The sequence below is a fragment of the Eptesicus fuscus genome, chromosome 5 (genome assembly GCF_027574615.1).
Source record: "Eptesicus fuscus isolate TK198812 chromosome 5, DD_ASM_mEF_20220401, whole genome shotgun sequence".
Classification (NCBI taxonomy): domain Eukaryota; kingdom Metazoa; phylum Chordata; class Mammalia; order Chiroptera; family Vespertilionidae; genus Eptesicus; species Eptesicus fuscus.
Window position 1 is genome coordinate 21417783 of NC_072477.1, and position 21346 is coordinate 21439128.

At 41.9% G+C, this 21346-nt stretch overlaps 1 protein-coding gene across 6 annotated transcripts in view; it reads right to left on the reverse strand.

Annotated features, from left to right (window-relative positions):
* Positions 1-21346, reverse strand: part of TTLL5 (tubulin tyrosine ligase like 5) — a 249166-nt gene that overhangs the window by 194863 nt on the left and 32957 nt on the right. For all 6 annotated transcript variants that reach the window (XM_028141345.2, XM_054715891.1, XM_054715892.1 and 3 more), the window contains exons 8-12: positions 18956-19025; positions 17945-18029; positions 5060-5161; positions 3208-3299; positions 1864-1971 (exon numbers count right to left, since the gene is read on the reverse strand). In XM_028141345.2, the coding sequence (XP_027997146.1) occupies positions 1864-1971; positions 3208-3299; positions 5060-5161; positions 17945-18029; positions 18956-19025 (457 nt within the window). The remainder of the gene's footprint in view (positions 1-1863; positions 1972-3207; positions 3300-5059; positions 5162-17944; positions 18030-18955; positions 19026-21346) is intronic.

Genomic DNA, 21346 nt, shown 5'->3' on the forward strand with positions numbered 1-21346 from the left:
CAGAAAGAGGGTGAGAGGGGTAGGGAGACAGTGACTACTAAGAATTCATAAAGGCAAGCTCAGAGACTACCGGGGAAGTGTATGTGTGAACAAAACACTGCAGTACAATAGGAAAGAAATACAATGGAACCCGTACAGAACATGAAAGAGACACAGGGGGCACTTTGTTAGACTGGGATTCCTAGAAGAGACAAAGTCGAGGTGAGTCTTAGAACATAAACAGGAATGTGCAAGGCAGGCAGGCAGAATTTCCGAGCTGAAGAGCAGGCCTTACAGAGAGGCACAAGGCACGGAGTGCTCAGTGGTATAGTTAGATTACACGGCATAAGAAGGGAAACAGAATTCTAGAAAAGCCAGCTGGGGTCAGATCCTTAGAAGCTTGAAGTTATATCAAGTTTGTGTTGATGACTGAAACCTAAGGAGCCATTTATGGGTTTTAGAAGACATGAATATATTTGCACTTAGCCCAGCCGGCTTGGCTTGATGGTTGAGCATTGACCTATGAACCAGGAGCTCATGGTTCAATTATCAGTCAGGGCACATGCCTAGGTTGTGGGCTCCTTCCCCAGTGGGGGCATGCAGGAGGCAGCCGATCAATGATTCTCTCTCATCACTGATGTTTCTATTGCTCCCTCCCTCTCTTGTCCTCTCTGAAATCAATAAAAAACAAACAAACAAAAAAACACGTTTAAAAATAAATAAATAAATAGATAGAAAGATATCACAACCTCTTCTTTTCCTACATAATTTTAGGTCCTTGCTTATCTACCATCTTCTATTCAGTCTCAACACTTCCCTTTGTTCAGTGCCCCTAAAGTACAGGTTATTATGATAATCCATTAAAGAGACCAAGCATTATAATGGCTAGTTATAAATATAACAAAAAACTGTCTATTGAGTACACATTAAAGGCCACGCATGTGCCAAGTGCTCTCTCTGCATGCACCGTCTCACTTGCTCTTCCTGGTACTCTGAGGAGGCAGTGCATCATCACTGCCGCTTCATAGTTGAGGAACCGGAATTGGTGCAATTTGCTGAAAATCAGAACATTAGTAAGGGGGGCAAATGGGTCTCAGCCTACGTCTCTCAGGCTCTACACCTGAAGGTCTTTGCTTTTCTGTTACCCTGCCTCCTACGCAAGCCATGACTTACCACTGTATTGCTTGAATTATCCCCCATCTATGAGCCTGTTGCGTTTTACTAACAAAGCCTAACACCTGCTGAAAACCTATGTGACTTTACTGGCAAACACTACGAGTTCACATCCACACAGAAAACAAATGCTACAGCACCACTAGTGGGTCAGTCGGCAACAGGCTTCCTGACCCAGTAACTGTGTCCCTCTCCTTCTCTGTGCAATCAGGGAGTTAGGGATGGCAGAGAAGAGGAGGAGAGGAGGAAGAGGAAGAGAATAAAGAAGGAGAGGGGTAGGGGCAGAACCTGCTAGAGAGAAGACTAAAACAAAAAGGAGGAGTCACTGGAAACTGGGAGAAAGCACACACTGGTACCAGCCAGAGCTTCTTGGAACAGCTCCCAGTCTGGCTGCCAAAGAGCTCTGGAATATATTTGTTAGAGCTGGATTCCTATACAGTCTGTTGCAGACTTTTTCTGATTGCACTCTGACAAAGAGACCTATACTTTAGTTCCAATCCCTGCTTCCCACACAGAAAGCTAGTTCATTCTCAGGGGACCTCCAACTAAGCTCACTATTGGCCTCTTAGTAGGATCTTCACGAGAACTTAGAAAGGAATAAAAATCCACCACGTACCTTACTCCTGCAGAATCACTCTCTACCCCAGGATCCCATCCCAACTTCCCAAACCCCTTTTCACAAAACACTTTCAGCTTCTTGAGTCTCCTTACCAAAACAACTGCTGCGATGAGGAACGAAGGTTTTACAGGCTGTAGCAATAGCTAGCTCAGCAGAGATTATAGTCTTAATGATCAGGTCTTCTACATGGGCCATCAACGCTACAAAAAAAAAGGAGGAGGAGGAGGAGGGGGAGGAGGTGGAGGAACACCACAATGCACAGATTAGAAAGACTGGATTCCAAAACATAATCCTATATAATAAAAGCCCAGCGACCGACCAGAACGACCACTCGACCAGTCGCTATGATGTGCACTGACCACTAGGGGGCAGATGCTCAATGCAGGAGCTGCCCCCTGGTGGTCAGTGTGCTCCCACAGCAGGAGCAGCCACTCAGAGGGTGGTCACAGCTGCTCGGCTGACCGGGATGAGCAGCGCTCTCACAGCAGGCTGATACCCGCAGGCCATGCCCCCCCACCAGTGCACGAATCCCGTGCACCGGGCCTCTAGTCTAATATAAAAGCATGTGTGCTCATTCAAAAAAAGTCTCTATGTGGCAATCTTGTGAATGGATGCTCCAGGAGAAGGCGTATCTGTGAATAGAGGAACACAGTCAAAAAGGTGGCTGCCTATGACGACAGACAGACACAGACTGGAGAAGGAGCCTTTCTCCCCTTCTCACTCTCTATCACCTTCCCTGTGTGGACTGAGATAGGCCTTGTGGCACAATTTCCCATTCTGCTCAAGGCTCAGCAATGGTGTCCATTTTGATACCAAGCCCCACACTCAAACTTCACATAGTCCATTCTCTAATTTAACAACATGTGTAAGAGAGATTAACTTAGAAAAGTTTGAATTCAAGGCCAATATGGAGAAAATTTGTTATTTGAAAAGCAGACAGCAAGTAGCCCCACTGGCGTGGCTCAGTGGCTGAGCATAGACACATGAACCAGGAGGCCAGGGTTTGATTCCCAGTGCGGGCACATGCCCAGGTTGCTGTATCAATCCCCAGTGGGGAAGAGGGGGTGCAGGAGGCAGCTGATCAATGATTCTCTCATCATTGATGTTTCTCTCTCTCCCCTCCTCTAAGATCAATAAATATATTTTAAAAATAAAAACTGACAGTATTTTGGTTAACAGTTCAACATTCACAAAGGATAAGTTCACTGAATATTAAAGAAGAAAGTTATGCTTTTCAAACTAGAAGCAAGAAAAGAGATTCCGGGATCATGGAAAGCCTTTTCTGCATCTCGTAAAAGATAGGAAAAACTGAGACCAAAAACTGATCCTATCAGATGTCTCAGCAACAGTATTAAAATTAAGACTAACTGCTGATGAGACAATCGTAAAGTTATACAGAGAAGGGAAGTCAAAACGAAAAAAGGCCTGGTACTCACCAGTTGTATCTCTGCCTTCTTGTTTCAGATACCTAAGCATAGCACTCATGCTCCATTTGTTCCCATAATCCTCCACTTCTGGATCATCACAACTAAAATAAATTAATAGATAAAGGTCACATATGCAACTAGGCCTGGCTGTAGAAACAATTATTTTTAGAACTTCCACCTTATCACTTTTCCTTAAACCTTTTTGTCATATATCCCTTTACACCAATTTCTTCCGTTGAAATGAAAATGCATATGGCTTGCCTTTTTGAGGAGTGTAGGGGAGAAGGCAGTCAAGTCTTCCTCAATCAAACAATTATGCATCATGAAAGAAATGTGTGAAATAATATAAACAAGTTTGAGAATGGTTCCAATACATTAATAGATTGAAATGTTTGGAGTGAAAATCTAGCCTTTGAGATAAATGTTATGAGCCCACAAACCACCTCTGATGCCATTTTCAGACCAAAACTGAGCCTGGGTGGGTTAGTGAGATACATAGTGGAGGATTTTAATGAGCTAACCAAGCACAGAATTGCTTTAGCATCTGAAGCAAGCTTCCTCCTCTCTAGTGGCAGACATAGCTTTTTAAATATACCTCTCCATCTATCACTGAAGGGAAGGGAGAATGCACTAGAGCAACAATAAAAGTGATGCAGTATACCTCCACAAAAGCAGCAGGATGGCAAACGGGCAGACTCCCGTGACTGTTGGAAAGGTCTTGCCATCTGGAACGTGTGTTTTGCCACTGCCCACTCATTCCCTACCAGCGCCCCACCACCCACCAATTGCTTTTTGCTCATCTTCCAAAGTGAAGGAGATTTCTTCAACCAATTCCTAATACTGTTCACAGGATACTCAATGCAATCTGTACAGCTCAGCAACCATTCAATCACTTCCAGATCCGTCCCTTTCTCTACCTCTTTTTTCTCTTTCTTTCTTTCCTTGGACTTTGTAGGCACCTATTTTTAGTCTGAGTAGAAAGTAACTATTTGGGTTTATTTTTTATTTTTCCACTTTTGGCAAAATTATCAGAATGAAAGAAAACAGAGCAGAAAGAGTATTTCCACACAGCTGGGCTGGTATTCCCTTCCACTGAATCCTTTTCGGAGATGGCCTCGTTTCTTTATTTAATTTATTCCTAAGTTTTTCCCTCTTGATCATACAAGTATTTATTTTAGAAAAATGTAGGAAGTACATAAAAGCTCTGAGAAAAAAAATAGAAATCGCCCACCCATAATTTCATCCACTACAGTTAAGAACTGTTATCATTTTTGTGTCTATCTTTCTAGTTTCCTTTTCCCCTCCAGCACAAATAAACAGCTTTAGTTATCTTATATATTCAAAAAGGAAATTAATTGCATGTAGTGTCTGGTAACCTGCTGTTTCCACCTGACAATGCACAGTGATGAACATTCATGTCTCTGATCTTGTGTGCACATCCTTCATTACTCCTTAAGGTTAAATTCCTAGAAATGGAGTTGCTGGGTCAAAGGGCACAAATATTTTTAAAACTTTTGATACATTTTATCAAATGCTGAAATGACCTCATTTCTTGATTTCCAGACAGTTTCACATGCGCATTAAATTCCCACCCTAAGCCAAGTGAGGGAAGACAATGAATGAGGAAGATGAAACTTGGGAAAGCATATTTTGGTAGACCAGGTGACGCTGTAACTGTGTAAGCAATGGAGAAGCAACAGCAGATATGCCTCAAAACTAGGGTAAGTGACTCATAGCTTTTCATATGTTACATGGACATAAACACAAAGTTTGCCTCCAGGGCAACATGTTGACTTTTGCTTCCACAACACCCACATCTGAGACTGACTTCTCCGGCTCCTGGCTCTGGCGCAGCCAATACCTGACATAGTCTCCACTCTTCTTATTCACGCTGTAATTTGTTAGGTGCATGAACTGGTTCCGAATGTTTTTGGCTCCTTGATCATATCGCACAGTTGCAAACCTGATAGAAAGGGACACAGGTTAAATGCCAGGAACAGCCGAAACCGGTTTGGCTCAGTGGATAGAGCGTCGGCCTGCAGACTGAAAGGTCTAAGGTTCGATTCCGGTCAAGGGCATGTACCTTGGTTGCAGGCACATCCCCAGTGGGGGTTGTGCAGGAGGCAGCTGATCGATGTTTCTCTCTCGTCGATGTTTCTAACTCTCTACCTCTCTCCCTTCTTCTCTGTAAAATGTCAATAAAATATATTTTTTAAAAGAGTGTTTCATATATAGTATCATATTTAATTCAATCCTTACAGTAGCTCTCTTAAGTAGGTAATATTCTACCTAAATTTTTTAATCCTCACCTGGGGATATGTTTTATTGATTTGAGAGAGAGAGAGAGAGAGAGGGAGGGAGGGAGGGAGAGAGGGAGAGAGGGAGAAAGGGGAAGAGAAAGAGATTGAGAGAGAGAGAGAGAGAAACAGAGAGAGAGACAGAGAGAGAGAGAGAGAGAGAAACATCAACTGGTTGCCTCCCAACTGGGGATCGAACCCACAACCTAGGTATGTGCCCTGACCGGGAACTGAACCTGCAACCTTTTGGCACTCTAACCAACTGAACCACCCGGCCCAGGCAATATTATATCTAATTTTTTAAAATATGTATCAAAACTAAAATGTGATCTAGAAAGATTAAATAATTTATACCAATTCACCCTAACTCAAAAACCCATGTTTTTAACCACAAGATGCTGTTTCTCTTCTACAGAACCTTAGGAGGGATGAAAGGTGAAAACAGTTAGTCACAGCCTGGGGAATTGTGTGGAGGATGCTGTGGAGGCTGAGGCATTAGCTGGTCAGGAAACACCTAGTGAGTGCCCACACAGTCTATGGAAAATATCAAGCAAAAAGAATAAAAGGACAGCATAGTAATATATACACTTAGAACACTTAGAACCTATCTCCAAAGAAACAACAGAACTGATCTATAAAGTTCATTTTAAGAAACTAATGTCCTCAGAGGGAGGATAGGGGAGGTTGCGGGGAGGGGGGAGAGATCAACCAAAGGACTTGTGTGCATGCATATGAGCCTATCCAACGGTTAAGTTCAACAGGGGGTTGGGGCATCCGTGGGGAGGGGTGTGGGATGGGAATGGGGGGATGAGGACAAATATGTGACACCTTAATCACTAAAGAAATTTAAAAAAAAAAAGAAACTAATGTCAGTATCAACAGCAGACAAAGCCCACGTCTGCAGAATAGCACCAAAATGAGCACAGTGCAGGAGACTAATTCCTGAATTTGGAACGAAAGCAAAAGACAGAGAAATTAAACATGGAGCCCACTGAAAACAGGGCAGCAATTTGATATCCTGGACTGCTGTCAAAAGAAGACAAAAAAAAAAAAAAAAAAAAAAAGACCAAAACATAAAGAATACGTGCCTCTGAAGGAAGTAACCAGGAAGGAGAAAACTTCCCAGTGATGCCCAACATCAACAAAAGGACACTTGAGTCGAATGGTTATGGTAAATATCAACCCCTGTTTACATACCACCACAACCATATCACCCTCCACTAAAGTGGTTTTCCCAAGAGGCACATCCAAGTGTGTAGGAAAAAAATCCTAAAAGTCCATGAGTTTATTTTCATATGCTTCACAAATTATTTACATATGCTCACTCAGACTATGAAGTCAATATGAATTTTTACCACATTAAACGTCAGCATTTAAAAACTGTCCTTTTCTCTATTTCTTCTCACCCACCCATCCACTATATCCACTCCCTGGTTCCCTGTACTAGAAATATATGAGCCAAAGAAACAAAAGTGCAAAAACAACAACAGAAAAACATAGGAAATGAAAATAAAACAAACATGGGGCCAGGAAGAAGGATGTGGACAGAGAGAAAATGCTGGCTAGGCATGAATGGCTAAGGCACAAGAGTTTGATGAGCATTAAGTCTATACAGAGAGGAAGCTTAAATTTCCCAGATACTGCCAGTCGTTAGCACCTAACTTCTAGCCGTGTCACTCCATGGTGAGTAAACCTTGCCTATATTTACCAATCGTCCTTCAGCAGACTTTCTCTAAGCAAGTGGGAGAGTCATTCTCTGAATTCCTATAAAATGCGAAGGGGGTCCATGCTGACTCCACAGAAGCTGCCTGCCTCCCCTGGACATTACCTCACAGTGATATACCTCCTGCCACCATCTCCCCTAAAAGAATAATGATTTCAAGGAAGGGAAAAGGCTATGCTTCAGAGGAAGAGGTTTTTCATCTCTCCTAAATGTGAGTACTGATCAAATTGGGCCAACACCACGAAAAAATTGGCAAAAGCCTGGTAGTTAACTGAAACCCAACACATGTCATTTCTACACTACTTTTTTCAATAGGACTGCAGCTCTTAAACATAAATTTTCTTCTTTCTAATCTTTCTTTTTGCTAGGGAATTTATATTCTGAACCCCAGCATAAGATTATTAATGTCAGAGTGGGTTTTTATAGAGTTTAAGAAGTGGCAAGAAGTAAAAATTAGAGAAAAAAAAAATGTAATCTCGATGGAAAAGTTACTCAAAAGGACAAAAGTGCTACCTTCTTCATTTCACTTAGCCTGATGGGACATGTAGAAGACCGTGCAGAAGGAAGGTAGGTGTGCATGCTCACCTTTCCCCCTATCGCAGGAAGATCTTACGGTTCTCTCTAAAATCCATGTTACAGACTATATTCATAGCTGATCACCACTTGCAACTTTTCCTTCTTATCTGGTCCCATTAGTCTCAGATCTGGCACAAGAATCAAGTTCTGATTCACCTATGAAGGGTTTTCTTTGTTTTGCTTTTTGATTATTTGGCCAACTATTAAAAACCAGACTTTCTTTCCTGCAGCCTAGTGACAACCACGGCTCACGTGAGGAAGATGGTGGACAGGATGGGAAGGCAGCTCAGAGGTAGTACCAGGAGGGTATGTAAGCAGAATAACCCAGGTGGCCCACAGGGTTCAAACTTGACACCAGGAGGGCATCAGAGTGGGGCAGTAACCAGGGGGGTCAGGAGACTAGCAACATACAAGGGAATTGAGTAAATAAATGTGTTGAAGAGAATGGGAGTCAGATTTCACATTGTTGGAGAGATTTTTTTAAAAGAAAGGGAAAAAGCTAGAAAGAATCCTGTTCTGAACTAGAATTGTAGGTATTAGTATAAACTCGTGCTTTTCAATACCAGGATATGGCAAAAGTAGATTTATAGTTGTTAGTATGGAAAACAATACAATCTTACCTTATAATAGACAAATATGCAAATTGACCGCACCTTCGCTACACCCAAGCCACGCCCACCAACCAAGCCACGCCCACCAACCACGCCCACCAGGAAACCGTTGCAGGGAAGCTGGGGTGTGGCGGAGCCCAAGGGCGCCAGCGCGGTGCCTGCTCCGATCGCAGGAGCCAGCCGACCCCCCAGGTCGGCTGGCTCCTGAGAGCGGGTCGCTGGGACGCTGGGGTGCTGCGGCGGAGCCCAAGGCCGGGGAAAGCCGCCCTAGGCTTTCCCAGCCTTGATCGGGTAGCAAGGACGCTGGGTGCAGCCGAGCCCAAGGCCACCGCCCAGGGCCAAGCCCGGACCCTGAAAGAAGGCAGAAGGCGGTGGCCACAGCCAAGGCCTGGGTCCCTGGTGCCGGCAGAAAACTGGTGCAGGCAGTCAGGTGAATGAAGGTCTATTGCACGAATCTTCGTGCAAACGGGCTACTAGTAATTAATAAGTAATAATAGAAGAATAAACTGTTTCACGTACTCACAACCGTAAACCTACTTTTACCTCACCCTGTATACAGATAGAGACACAGATGTAGAAATATAGATGTAAATGTGTGTGTATATGTACCTGAATGTATACACATTCATATTTTCTATGTCTGTCCATTGCAAGGACCTGAGAGCAGAGACAGCCCAGAGCAATGAGCATATCTAGCACCCAGATCTTGACTCCTGAATTATATTCTCCGTTAAAAGCCACCAGTGCCGCGCTGGTGGGGTGGCTGTTGGTTGGGTGTTGTCCCATGCACCATAAGGTTGCTGGTTTGATTTCTAGTCAGGGCACATGCCCGGGTTGCAGGCTCGATCAACCCCCAGTGGGGGGTGTATAGGAGGTAGCCAATTAATGTTCTGCTCTCACATCGATGCTTTTCTCTCTCTCCCTTCCTCTCTCTCTAAAAATCAATTTTTAAATCTTAAAAAAATAGGGCAACCAATGCTCCTTAGAAAATATGGTTGATTCCAGGACTGGGACAAAGAACAAGATGAGCTTGAAACATTTTGTGCTCAGAGAATAAGGGAACATGTCAAAATAACACAAAAGCCAGTTTAAAAGGGCCCCACTGTCCAAATCTGGGGCAATTTGAGCATCCAAATAAATCATAACAGTAAAGAATTATAACCCATTAAATAAAATAGGGATCCTTGAGTCCACATTGGTATATATAAATAAATGGGAAGAGGAGAAAGCTCTTTCTTGGAGTAAAATACTAAACAATAAAAGTAAAAGGAATGATGGAGAAAGTCATTTAGCCACCATCATAGTAATAATTCATTCAGGCAAGAATCATAATGGATATTAAAATTATTAGGTGAAAATGAGATGAGGAATAAGATTCTACATGGTCTCAAAGTGTTTACTCAAAATGTATTTATTAATTACAGAGGGAGAAACAAGTTAAATTTATAGTAGAGAAATCTGGCAGACACCATTTTAATCATGTGGTCAAATACCACTAAATAGTTATCATGTATCATCAGACATAATGCAATGAGAACACAGCATCACTATTGTGGCATTCTGGCCAAAAATACATAACCTGAGTCTAATCATAAGAAAATATCAGACAAACCCAAATTGAGAGACATTCTACAAAATGACTGGCCTGTTATCTTCAAAAACACTAAGGTCATGAAAATCAAAGAAAGACTGAGGAACTGTTCCAGCCAGAAGGAGATGAAAGAGACATGACAACTAAATACAACACGTGATCCTGGATTGGATCCTTTTGTTAAAAACAACATTACTATGACAGTTGAAAATTCTGAATGTGGACTCTAGATGAAAAGGTAAAAGGCTATTCTTCATAATAATTTTACAGCTTTTGTTTAAGTTTGAAACAATTTCAAAATTAAAAGCCTACAATCAAAGGTATGTTTCTCAATAAAAATCTAGATTTTTCAGCTACTGTTAAAAACACACACAGATGATCTGGCAATACCACCTGACTTAGTCCTTTGGGGCTCCTATAACAAAATACCATAAACGGTATAGCTTATAAACAACAGAAAGTTACTTCTCAGAGTTCTGGAGGCTGGAAGTCCAAGATCAAGATGCAGGCAGGTAGACGGCACCTTCCTGCTGGGTCCTCACGTGGTGGAAAGGATGAGCAATCTCTCCGGGGTCTCTTTTGTAAAAGGGCACTAATCACATTCATGAGGGCTCCACCCTCATGACCTAATCACCTCCCAAGGCCTCACCTCCTAATTCCATTTCCTTAAGGGGTAGGATTTCAACCTATGAGTTTGGGTGCTGGGGGACACAAACATTCAGAAAAATTCAAGAATCAAGAGAAAGCTGAGACTCAAATGGGCAGCAATAGAATTAGGAAAGCTTACCAAGAGCAAAGATATGTCATTGGAGACCAAGGCTAAGATCATCCACACCTTTGCATTCCCAATTACTATGTACAAATGCAAAACTGGACAGTGAGGGTTACTAGGAAAAAAATTGATTCATCTGAAATATGGTATTGAATACCCTGGACTGAGGAAAAGAGGAAGAGCAAACATGAGCTCTATGAATACCCTGGACTGTCAGAAAGACAGACAAGTGGGTCCTAGAGCAAATTAAGCCTGAAACATCACGGGAGACAAAACAGGACAAACCTGAAGTGTCCTACGTCGGGCACATGCTGAGCAGGCAGGGTTCTTTGGAAAAGACAGCAATGCTGGGAAAGAGAAGGCAGCAGGAAAAGAGGAAGAGCAACATGAGCTGGGCTGACTCCGTGAAGGAAGCCGCGGACATGAGTCTGCAGGAGCGGAGCAGGGCTGCTGAGGACAGGACGTTGTAAACATCATTCACAGGGTCGCCAGGAGTCTGAGCCAATTCAAGGGCAGGTCACAGCCAAACATTCAGACCATAGCACCACCAGAAACCAAGGACTTGCTGGCACTGAATAGTAACTGCCCTTTAGGCAGAGCATGTGATCACCACCTCTCCCGTTACCACCTGACCAACTTCTCCAGTGAAGGTCCTTGTGAGCATTTAGGTTTGTGCCTCTTGATTTAGGCCCTCACAAACCAAATTTCATCCTATTTAGGCCTGAAAGCTTCAACACAATTTCCTTCTTAGAAATAATCTAAAAGAGGTAACTCTCTACAAGGTATCCCAAGCCAAATACTTACCGTAACCCATACTGAGATTTACATGATGAATTAAGTCTTGAACCTCCCTCTGAATGAAATCAAAATTTAGGGAAAGCTCTCATGACAGAATTTTATAGCCTTGACCTATAAACAACAAAAAAAACAAAAAACAAAAAAAGGCGGGGGCTCCACTCTTTTCGCCAAATCTGAAACTGGGTCCTAGTTTGTGGCCTACTGATGAACAGAGAACTATATACCCTTAGAACATTTCTCACCTTTTATTCTGACCTTAGGACAACCCCTTGGGGAAGACGGGAAGCTGGAGCCACTCTATCTGGCTGTGTCGCTCAAAGTATGAGCTATAAAACTATGACCTGGCCGATATGGCTCAGTGGTTGAGCACTGACCTATGAGCCAGGAGGTCAAGGTTCAATTCTGGTCAGGGCACATACCCAGGTTGTGGGTTTCAGGCTTGATCCCCAGAAGGGGGCATGCAAGAGGCAGCCAATAATTATTCTCTCTCATCATTGATGTTTCTCTCTCCTCCCTTCTTCTCTCTGAAATCAGTAAAAGCATATCTTTTTAAAAAGAAAAGAAATGAAGGATACACTAACTGAAATAAAGAATAATTTACGTGGAATCAACAGTAGAGGATAACGAGAATCAAATCAAGAATTTGGAATATAAGCAAGCAAAAAAACACTCAATCATAACAGCAAAAGAAAAAAGAATCCAAAGATATAAAGAGCCTCTGGGACAACTTCAAGCATACTAACATTCACATCATGGGGGTACCCAGAAGGAATAGAGAGGGAGCAAGAAATTGAAAACCTATTTGAAAAAATAATGACAGAAAACTTCTCCTACCTGGTGAAAGAAACAGACATCCAAGTCCAATATGCAAATCGACCAAACGGTGCAACAACCGTTCGATATGATGCGCACTGACCACCAGCACCGCAGCTCCTGTGTTGAGCGTCTGCCCCCGCTCCCCCGAGGGAGGTGACTGGCGGGGGGCAGGGCTGACCAGCGGGCAGCTCCAGGCCGCCAGCCAAGGCAGGTGCCAGCGGGGGGGCGGGGAGGGGCATCTCCCCACCTGCCAGTTACCCCACAGATGGCCTTGATCGCTGGCCAGGCCTAGGGACTCTACCCATGCATGAATTTTGTGCACTGGGGCTCCAGTATAGTCAATAATATTCTAATAACTATGTTTGGTGTCAGATGGGTTTTGGGATGATCACTTAAGAAGTTTCATAATGTCTAATCACTGGGGTGTACACCTGAAACTAATATTGCATGTCAACTGTAATTGAAAAAATTTTTTAATAATTTAATTTTTTTAAAAACAAAAAGAAAAGAGGAAGCCAGCCCTGAGGAAACCCTGGTACGTGAGTTATCTTTCAGCAGGTGAAGCCATTCAGAGCCAAAAAGGCCTGGAGGATAAAGAGACAGCACCTCAGGCAGCCCTGCCAGAAGCCACTGGGTTTCATCCTCGCCTGACCCAGAAAAATCTTATGGGAGAGAACAAGAGGCCCAAGAGCTCTCTGATCTGCTGTCAACCAGCTGCAGCCCCGAGACTGCCAAGTGCTGCAGTGACTCGGCAGCGCCCTACGGAGCCGTCTGGGAGGGGATTACCAGCCTGATCCCCTGTCTTTAGAGCCAGAAATGACTCAAACTTCACCAACAGCAGGGGCCTGCCAGGGAGGGTGACAATGAGCACTGGAGAGGGTTTTCTCCCCCTCACTGGTGTCTCTTCCCCCTTCTTGCTGCTGCGGCAGATTCTGGACAGTGTACAGCCTGTGAGGTAATATGAATTCCTTGGCAACCAGCAAGTACCTGAATTCTTTCAAAACCACAGGAATCCAGCAGAGAAAAGGTAAATATCCCCGCGGAGCCAGTGTTAATTAGCAAAGAAGGCTACTGAAGAAGGAACTGGGGGTGGGGAGGAAGGGAAAGGCATTACAAATGCTTCGGGGTCTTTTCTGAATTTCCACTGAATACTATGGCTGAGGCAGTCCCCATGGGACTTCTCAGGGTCCTCTCCTCCCACCCCCATAGCACGAGTGGCTCTCTCCGTTCCTGGAGAGGCACCTTCATTTCACCCAGCTGCTAGAACTACCTATCTGTGGGTCTCTGACAACACATTTGGTTTTCAACTTAATTGTTTTAATTTTTTTTTTCCTGTTTCAGTGAAAATTTAGCTATTGGATCTGTCTCAAATCATTTCGACAACATATTGGATCCACCTAAAACTGTAAAATCCAGGACAAAGTCTTTTTGGTTTCCACCTCCGACAGGAAAGAGAATCTACACCATTTTGGTGGAGAATGCCACCCTCTCTGGAAGGCGAGTGTCCCCTGCTGGTGCAAAGCAGCAACATACACGTGCAACTCAAAAGCAGGGCGGGCCTCCAGGGGAAAATGCCGGACTCAGATGCCAGAAAGATGATTTTTTTTTAGATGCCTCAACATTTTGCCCACGTATAAAAAATAATGAGTTTTCTTGCTTCCTATGTTAGTAAGACAACCAGAACAACTAAAATTATTAATACAGAAACACACTATTAAGGCTCTTTTTCTTCAGTAAGTTTAAGAAGGTAAACTTACAGAAACTACTTATTTTACAGACTTAAGAAATGAACTTAATCTTTCTGTCACCTAAGCTTTAATTTGAGTCCCAACGAGGTGATATGGGATAAGGCCATTCTTTTGTAAAGAAGAAAACCAAATATATCTGTTGCCAATTTTGTTTCTTTGGAGAAGATTATGGTTTTCCTTGGTGAACCTCAAAGTAAAATGGCTTAGTGATCTCATCCCAAACTGATTGTCTTTAGTAATGTCTACATAAAATACACGTGAGCCAAGATTCACTAGAGGCTACAGATCTGGAGATGCTACAGACCATTGCTGAGTGTAATGACACACTCCAGCAGATCCTGAGGATTAAAGGGAAGCAGACGAAGGCCAAGATACACAGTGAGTTAAGACACAGGAACACGGGCACATGGAAGTTACTGTGCAGAGCGATGTGCCCTCGAAGGACTCTAGCTAACAGCCTGTGATCATGTACTGTCCTTTTGTAAAGCTCTTATATTCACCTATACTTTTAGGTAAACTGAGACAAAGCCCTGAAAATTCCCATTTCTTGGTTCAATTTGACCCGAGTTTTTAGAAAAACTGTTCTCTAAATTACTCTAAGAAAAAGCATGCATTTAAAAATATATAGGGGTGGTCAAAAGTAGGTTTACGGTTGTAATACAAATAAAAAATACAACAATTAATAAATAATAACACAAGAATAAACTCTGTTTTGTGTACTCACAACTGTAAACCTACATTTGCCCATTCCTATATACATACTCAGTTTCCACTGAAGGCAAGAAAAGTTACTCAGTTCAGTGGATTCTGATTCTGGAACATACCGGGTAGCCACAACACTTGCATATCTGTAATAAATATTGGTACTGCTCTCAATCTGTGTCTGAACCATTGAGGTCTTAAAACTATGCCAAATTTTACCAATAGAGAGGGCTATTAATATTGTGAGTGAAATGTCTTTCAAATAATATGCAAAACATGTTAGTATGATCTTTTCTTTTTTAAAAATTTATTTTTATTGATTTCAGAAAGGGAGAGGGAGAAATAGAAACATCAATGATGAGAGAGAATCACTGATCGGCTGCCTCCTGCTTGCCCCACACTGGGGACTGAGCCCACAACCCGGGCATGTGCTCTGACTGGGAATCAAACCGTGACCTTCTGGTTCATAGGTCGACACTCAACCACTGAGCCACGCCGGCCAGGTGGTATGGTATTCTTGAGAAATAGTGAGTGTAACCTTGAGGTTTTTTCCCTATGCAAGAAGTCCAACTTGTGGCAGGACGGAATCACTCTGGGAAGGGAAGAGGAGACAAGCTGGGATGAGGATGCGTGGAGGGAAGAGGAGAAAAAAACTCATAATACACAAGAGAGAAAGCTCAGATATCTAAAATTACAAAACTGAAATGCTCAGCACCTTATATATCTGAGTAAAAGTAAGAGGTATACTTTATCTTCCTTTTTTCTAGATAATACGGGGAATTGGCTTTTACACCTATATTTCAAAGAATGACAGCACATGTGTCTACAAACACTACAGACAACTTCTTTCCTATTAATCTGATTAGAGCTAGTAGTATGTGATCAAGGACCTGGTTCAACTCTCTACCTGAAAACTGAGAAATGTTATAGTAGTTTTTGCCTCCTCAATTTTGAGGAAAGAGTGAAGATAGGGAATATATAAAATGGAGTCACTTTAACCAAGCTGTTAAAATTATTAACATTATGAAGGTTGGGGCATGAGGAAAGATTCTATTCTTATTCTAATTAGCCCTGGAAATTAAAAATTTTTTAACTTTCCAGTCTTGTATGAATGCCTGCATATATGTCTGGACATACACACTGGACCTCCAGATAACCCTTTGATTATTCCCCTGAACAGCTCATGTAGACCACCTGGCATCCATTAACCAGACCATAGCATGTGACCAGACCTCCTGGGTTCCACCTTCCAGACCACCTGGCATCTATCATCCAGGCCATCTGACATCTGAAAGATAAGCATCCTGGACCAATCCTAGGGCTAAGAATGCAGGACTGAAAATTCTCAAAAGTGTACTTTTTACTGTAAGAACTCTTAACTTTTCTTTCTTCTTTGGAACATTTCTGGGTTTTTTGTCTAGCTGTGTTCCCAGTTTGCAAACTCTAAGACCCTTGAATAAATCTTTTACATTCATTTCTAGCCAAAGCTTCCAGACTCCTTTTGAGTACAGTGGACAATTTTCAAGGAACAAGAGGCCAGAGCTAGGGAGCTTCAGTAGCCTCCAAGTTCCTAGGGCTCAAACATATAAATCTAGTTAAAAATATGACAGGGCATATAAATGCTGTCACTGCCACCTAGAGGTGAAGGGAAGAAACGGCTCACCCAGCCAAAATCACCCTCAGACTGTAGTCACAGGATACATCAAAAAAATTTGAGTATATGAAATAATTAAAACACCATTTTAAAATAACAGTTGTTAGAGTACTATAATACTTCAATAGGTAGGCTTCTTTTAACCATTATATTTCCCATCTTCCAAGTACATTTTCTAAAATAAAAAACACATACAGACCAACTTTATAGCTTGCCATGACTGCTCACAGATTGCAAACTACCTTCTAAACTGCTGTTATATAAGGCCAATGCATAAAAGGAATTCCAGGGAAAGCTAGTTGATAAAAAAAAAAAAATACACACATTCACACACAGTGGGGCAAAAGTGGGTTTACAGTTGTGATTACATGAAACAGAGTTTATTCTTGTATCATTATTTATTATTTTCCATAAAATCAACTGTAAACCTACTTTTGCCCACCCCTATATATGTTGGGGGAAGAACATAAGCAAAGTTAAATGCTTATTTTAAACAATTTAAAGGGTCTATGAAAATACTGTCACCTCTAAAATTATCTGGTTATGAAAAACAAAACTTCCAATTATTATAATTTGAACTTAATTTTATAAGTCACATTACCATAAAACCTAAAAAAGAACACAAGAAAAACAAAATAATACAAGCACTGTAAAGTATATTACTTGCAGGTGGAAAAAAAAAAAAAAAGCAGCTAATACCTCCTAAATACAAGAGGCCTTGAGCTCTGGAATCAGATCCAGGAATCCAAACTCCTGCTCCACTGCCAACCCGCTGGGATACCTCAGAAAAGTGACTTCAAGTTCCCTTAGCTCTCTAACCCTCAGTTTCCTCAATTGCAAAAATGCATCAACTGTGAGCATTAAAGTAAGTGTCTGGGACACGATATATATAAAAATTTGGGATTTTTAATTCTTTTTAGATCAATTCTGAAGAACAACGACAAATTATCCTTTTTGTTCTGTTTTATTAATCCTCACCCGAGGATATTGTTCCATTGATTTGTGGAAAGGATGGGGGAGACAGAGAGAGAGAAACATCAATGTGAGAAGACATATCAATTGGTTGCCTCCTGCACACACCCTACCCAGAGCCGGGATTGAGCCTGAAACGAGGTCCATGTCCTTGTTCGGAATCACACCCAGGCAGGACCCTTCGATCCAAGGGCCGATGTTCTATCCACTGAGCCAAACCAGCTAGGTGACAAATTATCTTAATACCCTAGGTCTTCAGAACAACTGCCATTGCATGAAAACAGGATGTGATCCTGGATCACTGCTAGGAAAGATGTGTGCTTACATACGCATAACTGCTCATACATGTGCATATGTAAAGTAGGCTGAAGACTATCTGGGTACACACTATTTTTCTGAGTTGAACGTAACAGAAAAAAAATTGATCTTAATATACCCCTTAATCGGTCCACTCTAATAAACACCCTCCCTCCACATGTCTCTTACCTAGCCAATCCTTCCTCATAGAGATAGATGACAAGAGGATCATAGGAAGTCACAAGCACATAGAGGCGCACATCAAACTTGAAATCTAAAAAAAAAAAATTGAATTCACAGGAAAAACTAAGTTCATTTGTTTTGTTATAGAATAAACAGGACAATGTAACAAAGAAACTTAAAAAAACAAATAGCCCTCCTGTCCCCACAGAATATACACTGTCCACACCGCTTGCCTTTTGAGGATAAATAATAATTACACATTTTGTACATATATATGAGAGAGAATTTATACATGTATATTGTACAGTTCTCATATATATTTGTTATTATAGCACCTATAAAGCACTTTCTTTTTTACTATCTCATTTCATCTTTGAAATAATTCCATAAGGTAGGTAAGGAACCAGCCTCTAAAGCCATAGTTGTCAAGAATTTCATATTAGCTTAATAAAGACTTACTAGTGATTGCCAGAGGAAAAGGGATGGGAGGGGGAATAGAAGAGGGTGTAGGGTTGATAAATGGTGCTGGAAAGAGACTTGACTTGGGGTAATGAACATACAATACAATATACAGATGATGTATTTTAGAATTGTACACCTGAAACCTATATAATTTTATTAACCAATGTCACCCCAATAAACCTAATCTATATATATAAAAGCCTAAGCGACCATCCGACAGGTAGCTATGATGTGCAATGACCAGCAGGGGGCAAACACTCAATGCAGGAGCTGCTGAGCTGTGGTGACTTGGCAGCTGCGGTTTTCGGGTGATGCTCCTGGAACCAGAGAGGAGGGAGCCCGATTCTGGGGTGCGTCACCCAAGAGCCACCCTCTTGCAATCCAGGACGCCTTGGGGGATGTCAGAGAGATGGTTTTGGCCCAATCTCCACAGGCCAGGCTGAGGGACCCCACCGGTGCACAAATTTGTGCACTGGGCCTCCAGTAAATAAATAATAAATTTTAAAAATTAACAAGATCTAACCCAATCCAGGCAAGGGCCTAACCACAACTCACCATCTATGAGCAGGGGGTTGTTAATGTAACGGGAGACCAGGATGTTCTCTTCCAGGGAAATCTGGTTTGGCTATTAAGTAAAGAGAAAGAATGAAAGGACAGAAATGCAAAGGAACCCTAGCTTACAGTATGGGAACTAAGTTCTTAACCTTTGAGAAATGATAATGTAGAAAACTAAAACTCTAAGAAAAGTTTTCTTCCAAGCTACCCATACATTCAATTGGCCACATAACACACCACTTCCATAAACACTGTAGGTTTCCAATTACAATGGGGGGAAATAAATTTATACATCATCTCTCAGATAATAAATCAAGTCTAAACAGCTTTAGAGATTTCTATACATGATATTAAAAAGTTACAGGCCAAGAAAATAAAAGCTACTTAAAAATAAAACCTTGCTTTCTTCCAAACATAAAGTATGATGCAAATTTTTAAATGCTACCATTATTCTTAGATGAAAGCTTTCATCAAGTTGCTTAGAGAATTTACAGATCTTCCCCTGTGAAACGGGATGGATGTTTCATTGACTCCCTCAATGGTACTTGCTATATCACTCACTATATGTCAAGATGGAACTAGATGTTTAAAATCTTTTTCAGTAAGAGTTGTTTTTACAGTAAGTAATTATGAGTATTGCTGGATAGTATATAAGGCACTGGGGAATACTGTGATGAAGCAAACAGATAATCCCTGCCCTCAGAGCCTACTCCCTACTCCCAAAGAGTTTAAATTTAGGTAGAGGGACGGCAAAACAGATAACTTAAAAGAACACAAAGGAGCGTATCTGCAAGTGGAAGATATGAGGCTGCAAAGTGGAAGAGCAGTGAAGTGGGACGAGTCAGGGAAGGCTTGTCCTGAAAGAGGAGGTGTGGAAGTGAGTGCTGAAAGCTATCAAGCACTAGTGGAAGGGATAGGAGACCATCACGGGAAGACGGCATGCACTAAGCCCCGCACAACGGAGAGTGGGCAGATTCACTGACCTGGGCTAAAAGACTGAACTGAGAAATAATGAAAGACAGTCAGACAGTTAGGAGGAAGGGACCCCACTGGCAAAGGGATCTGGACCTCTGGCAAGGCGAATTTAGGTTGAACATGGTGGGAAACAGGAGATGATTGTGGAGTCTTGATTAAGAAAATGGTAAGATTAAAATATCTGGAATAAAACAACTCTATGTGAAATTAGATTAAGACAGAAGTCAGCTGGAAGTCACCACAATACTTATAGGACAAAGAAGTCTAAAGGAAAGTGACAATAGTAATAACTGTGATTATGATAGCTACAGCGGCAGCAACAGAAATAACTATTAACATCTGCAGCAAAATATGAAATTTTAATAAATGTATTGAACATTTACTATGTGTTGTTCTAATTCTTCACAAGTATTATTTCGTTTAATCCTCACCTAAGTCCATGAGGTAGGTATATCACCACCCAAATATTAGAGATGAGGAGTCAGAGAGTTATGAACCTGCTCAAAGTCATACAGCTAAGTGATCAGGGGCTTAACCCCTAAGAACTATTCACACCTTTCCCCAAAGTTCTGAACTAAAAATAATTGTCCCCCAAATTCAAAAGTTTGTCTTTATAATAATGCACTTTCTATCCCAAATACTATAGTTATTATAAAGTAGAGATAGTTTTGTGACACATTATACAGCCACGATGAGCAACCCATCAGGATGATGAGATTCCCCTCTTGCTTCCCACTGCTGCTATCTCAAGCTCAGAACACAACTTTCCCAGCCTATGTATCATATGGACACTAGGCAACAGTGCTGATTCATCCTCAGGGACTCAGTCACCCACACCATTTCCCGACTCCCTTACATTCCTGGATCTGTTTCTCACAAGTACTATCTCAGTAGCTTAGTAAGAATTGATACAATCACAGTACAAAGCAGCAAGCTTCGGGCTATTCCAAAACTAAACAATTGCAGCTCTCTTCCAAGTAACACCTATAGGCTACAATAGATGTCTGAGCGCTCAACTTTCCTGCAAACCAGAGAATACGCTGGCAAAGGTCTTCACTCCATGACACATGTAACGTCCATGGCCATTTCCTCTCTTTCCTGCTTCATAATACATATTTATCCTTTGAGTTATGTCTAACATAATCTCTTACATTATTTGTTCAATGGTCTGTAGCTCTCATTTTTATCTGCATTAGGAATCAAATTGTAAGCTCAGAGAAGAAAAGAACGGTTTGGGTATAGTTTCCTTGTATACTATTATCTATATATACATAAAAGCCCAGCAACCAAAATGGCAGAACGACTGGTCGCTATGGTGCACACTGCAGCGACCAACCAGCCCAATCCGGGCCCGATAGGCCCCCCTGCAACCTCCTGAGGCCTCTACCCCTGGCCAGCCCCACCCCCAATGTGCCC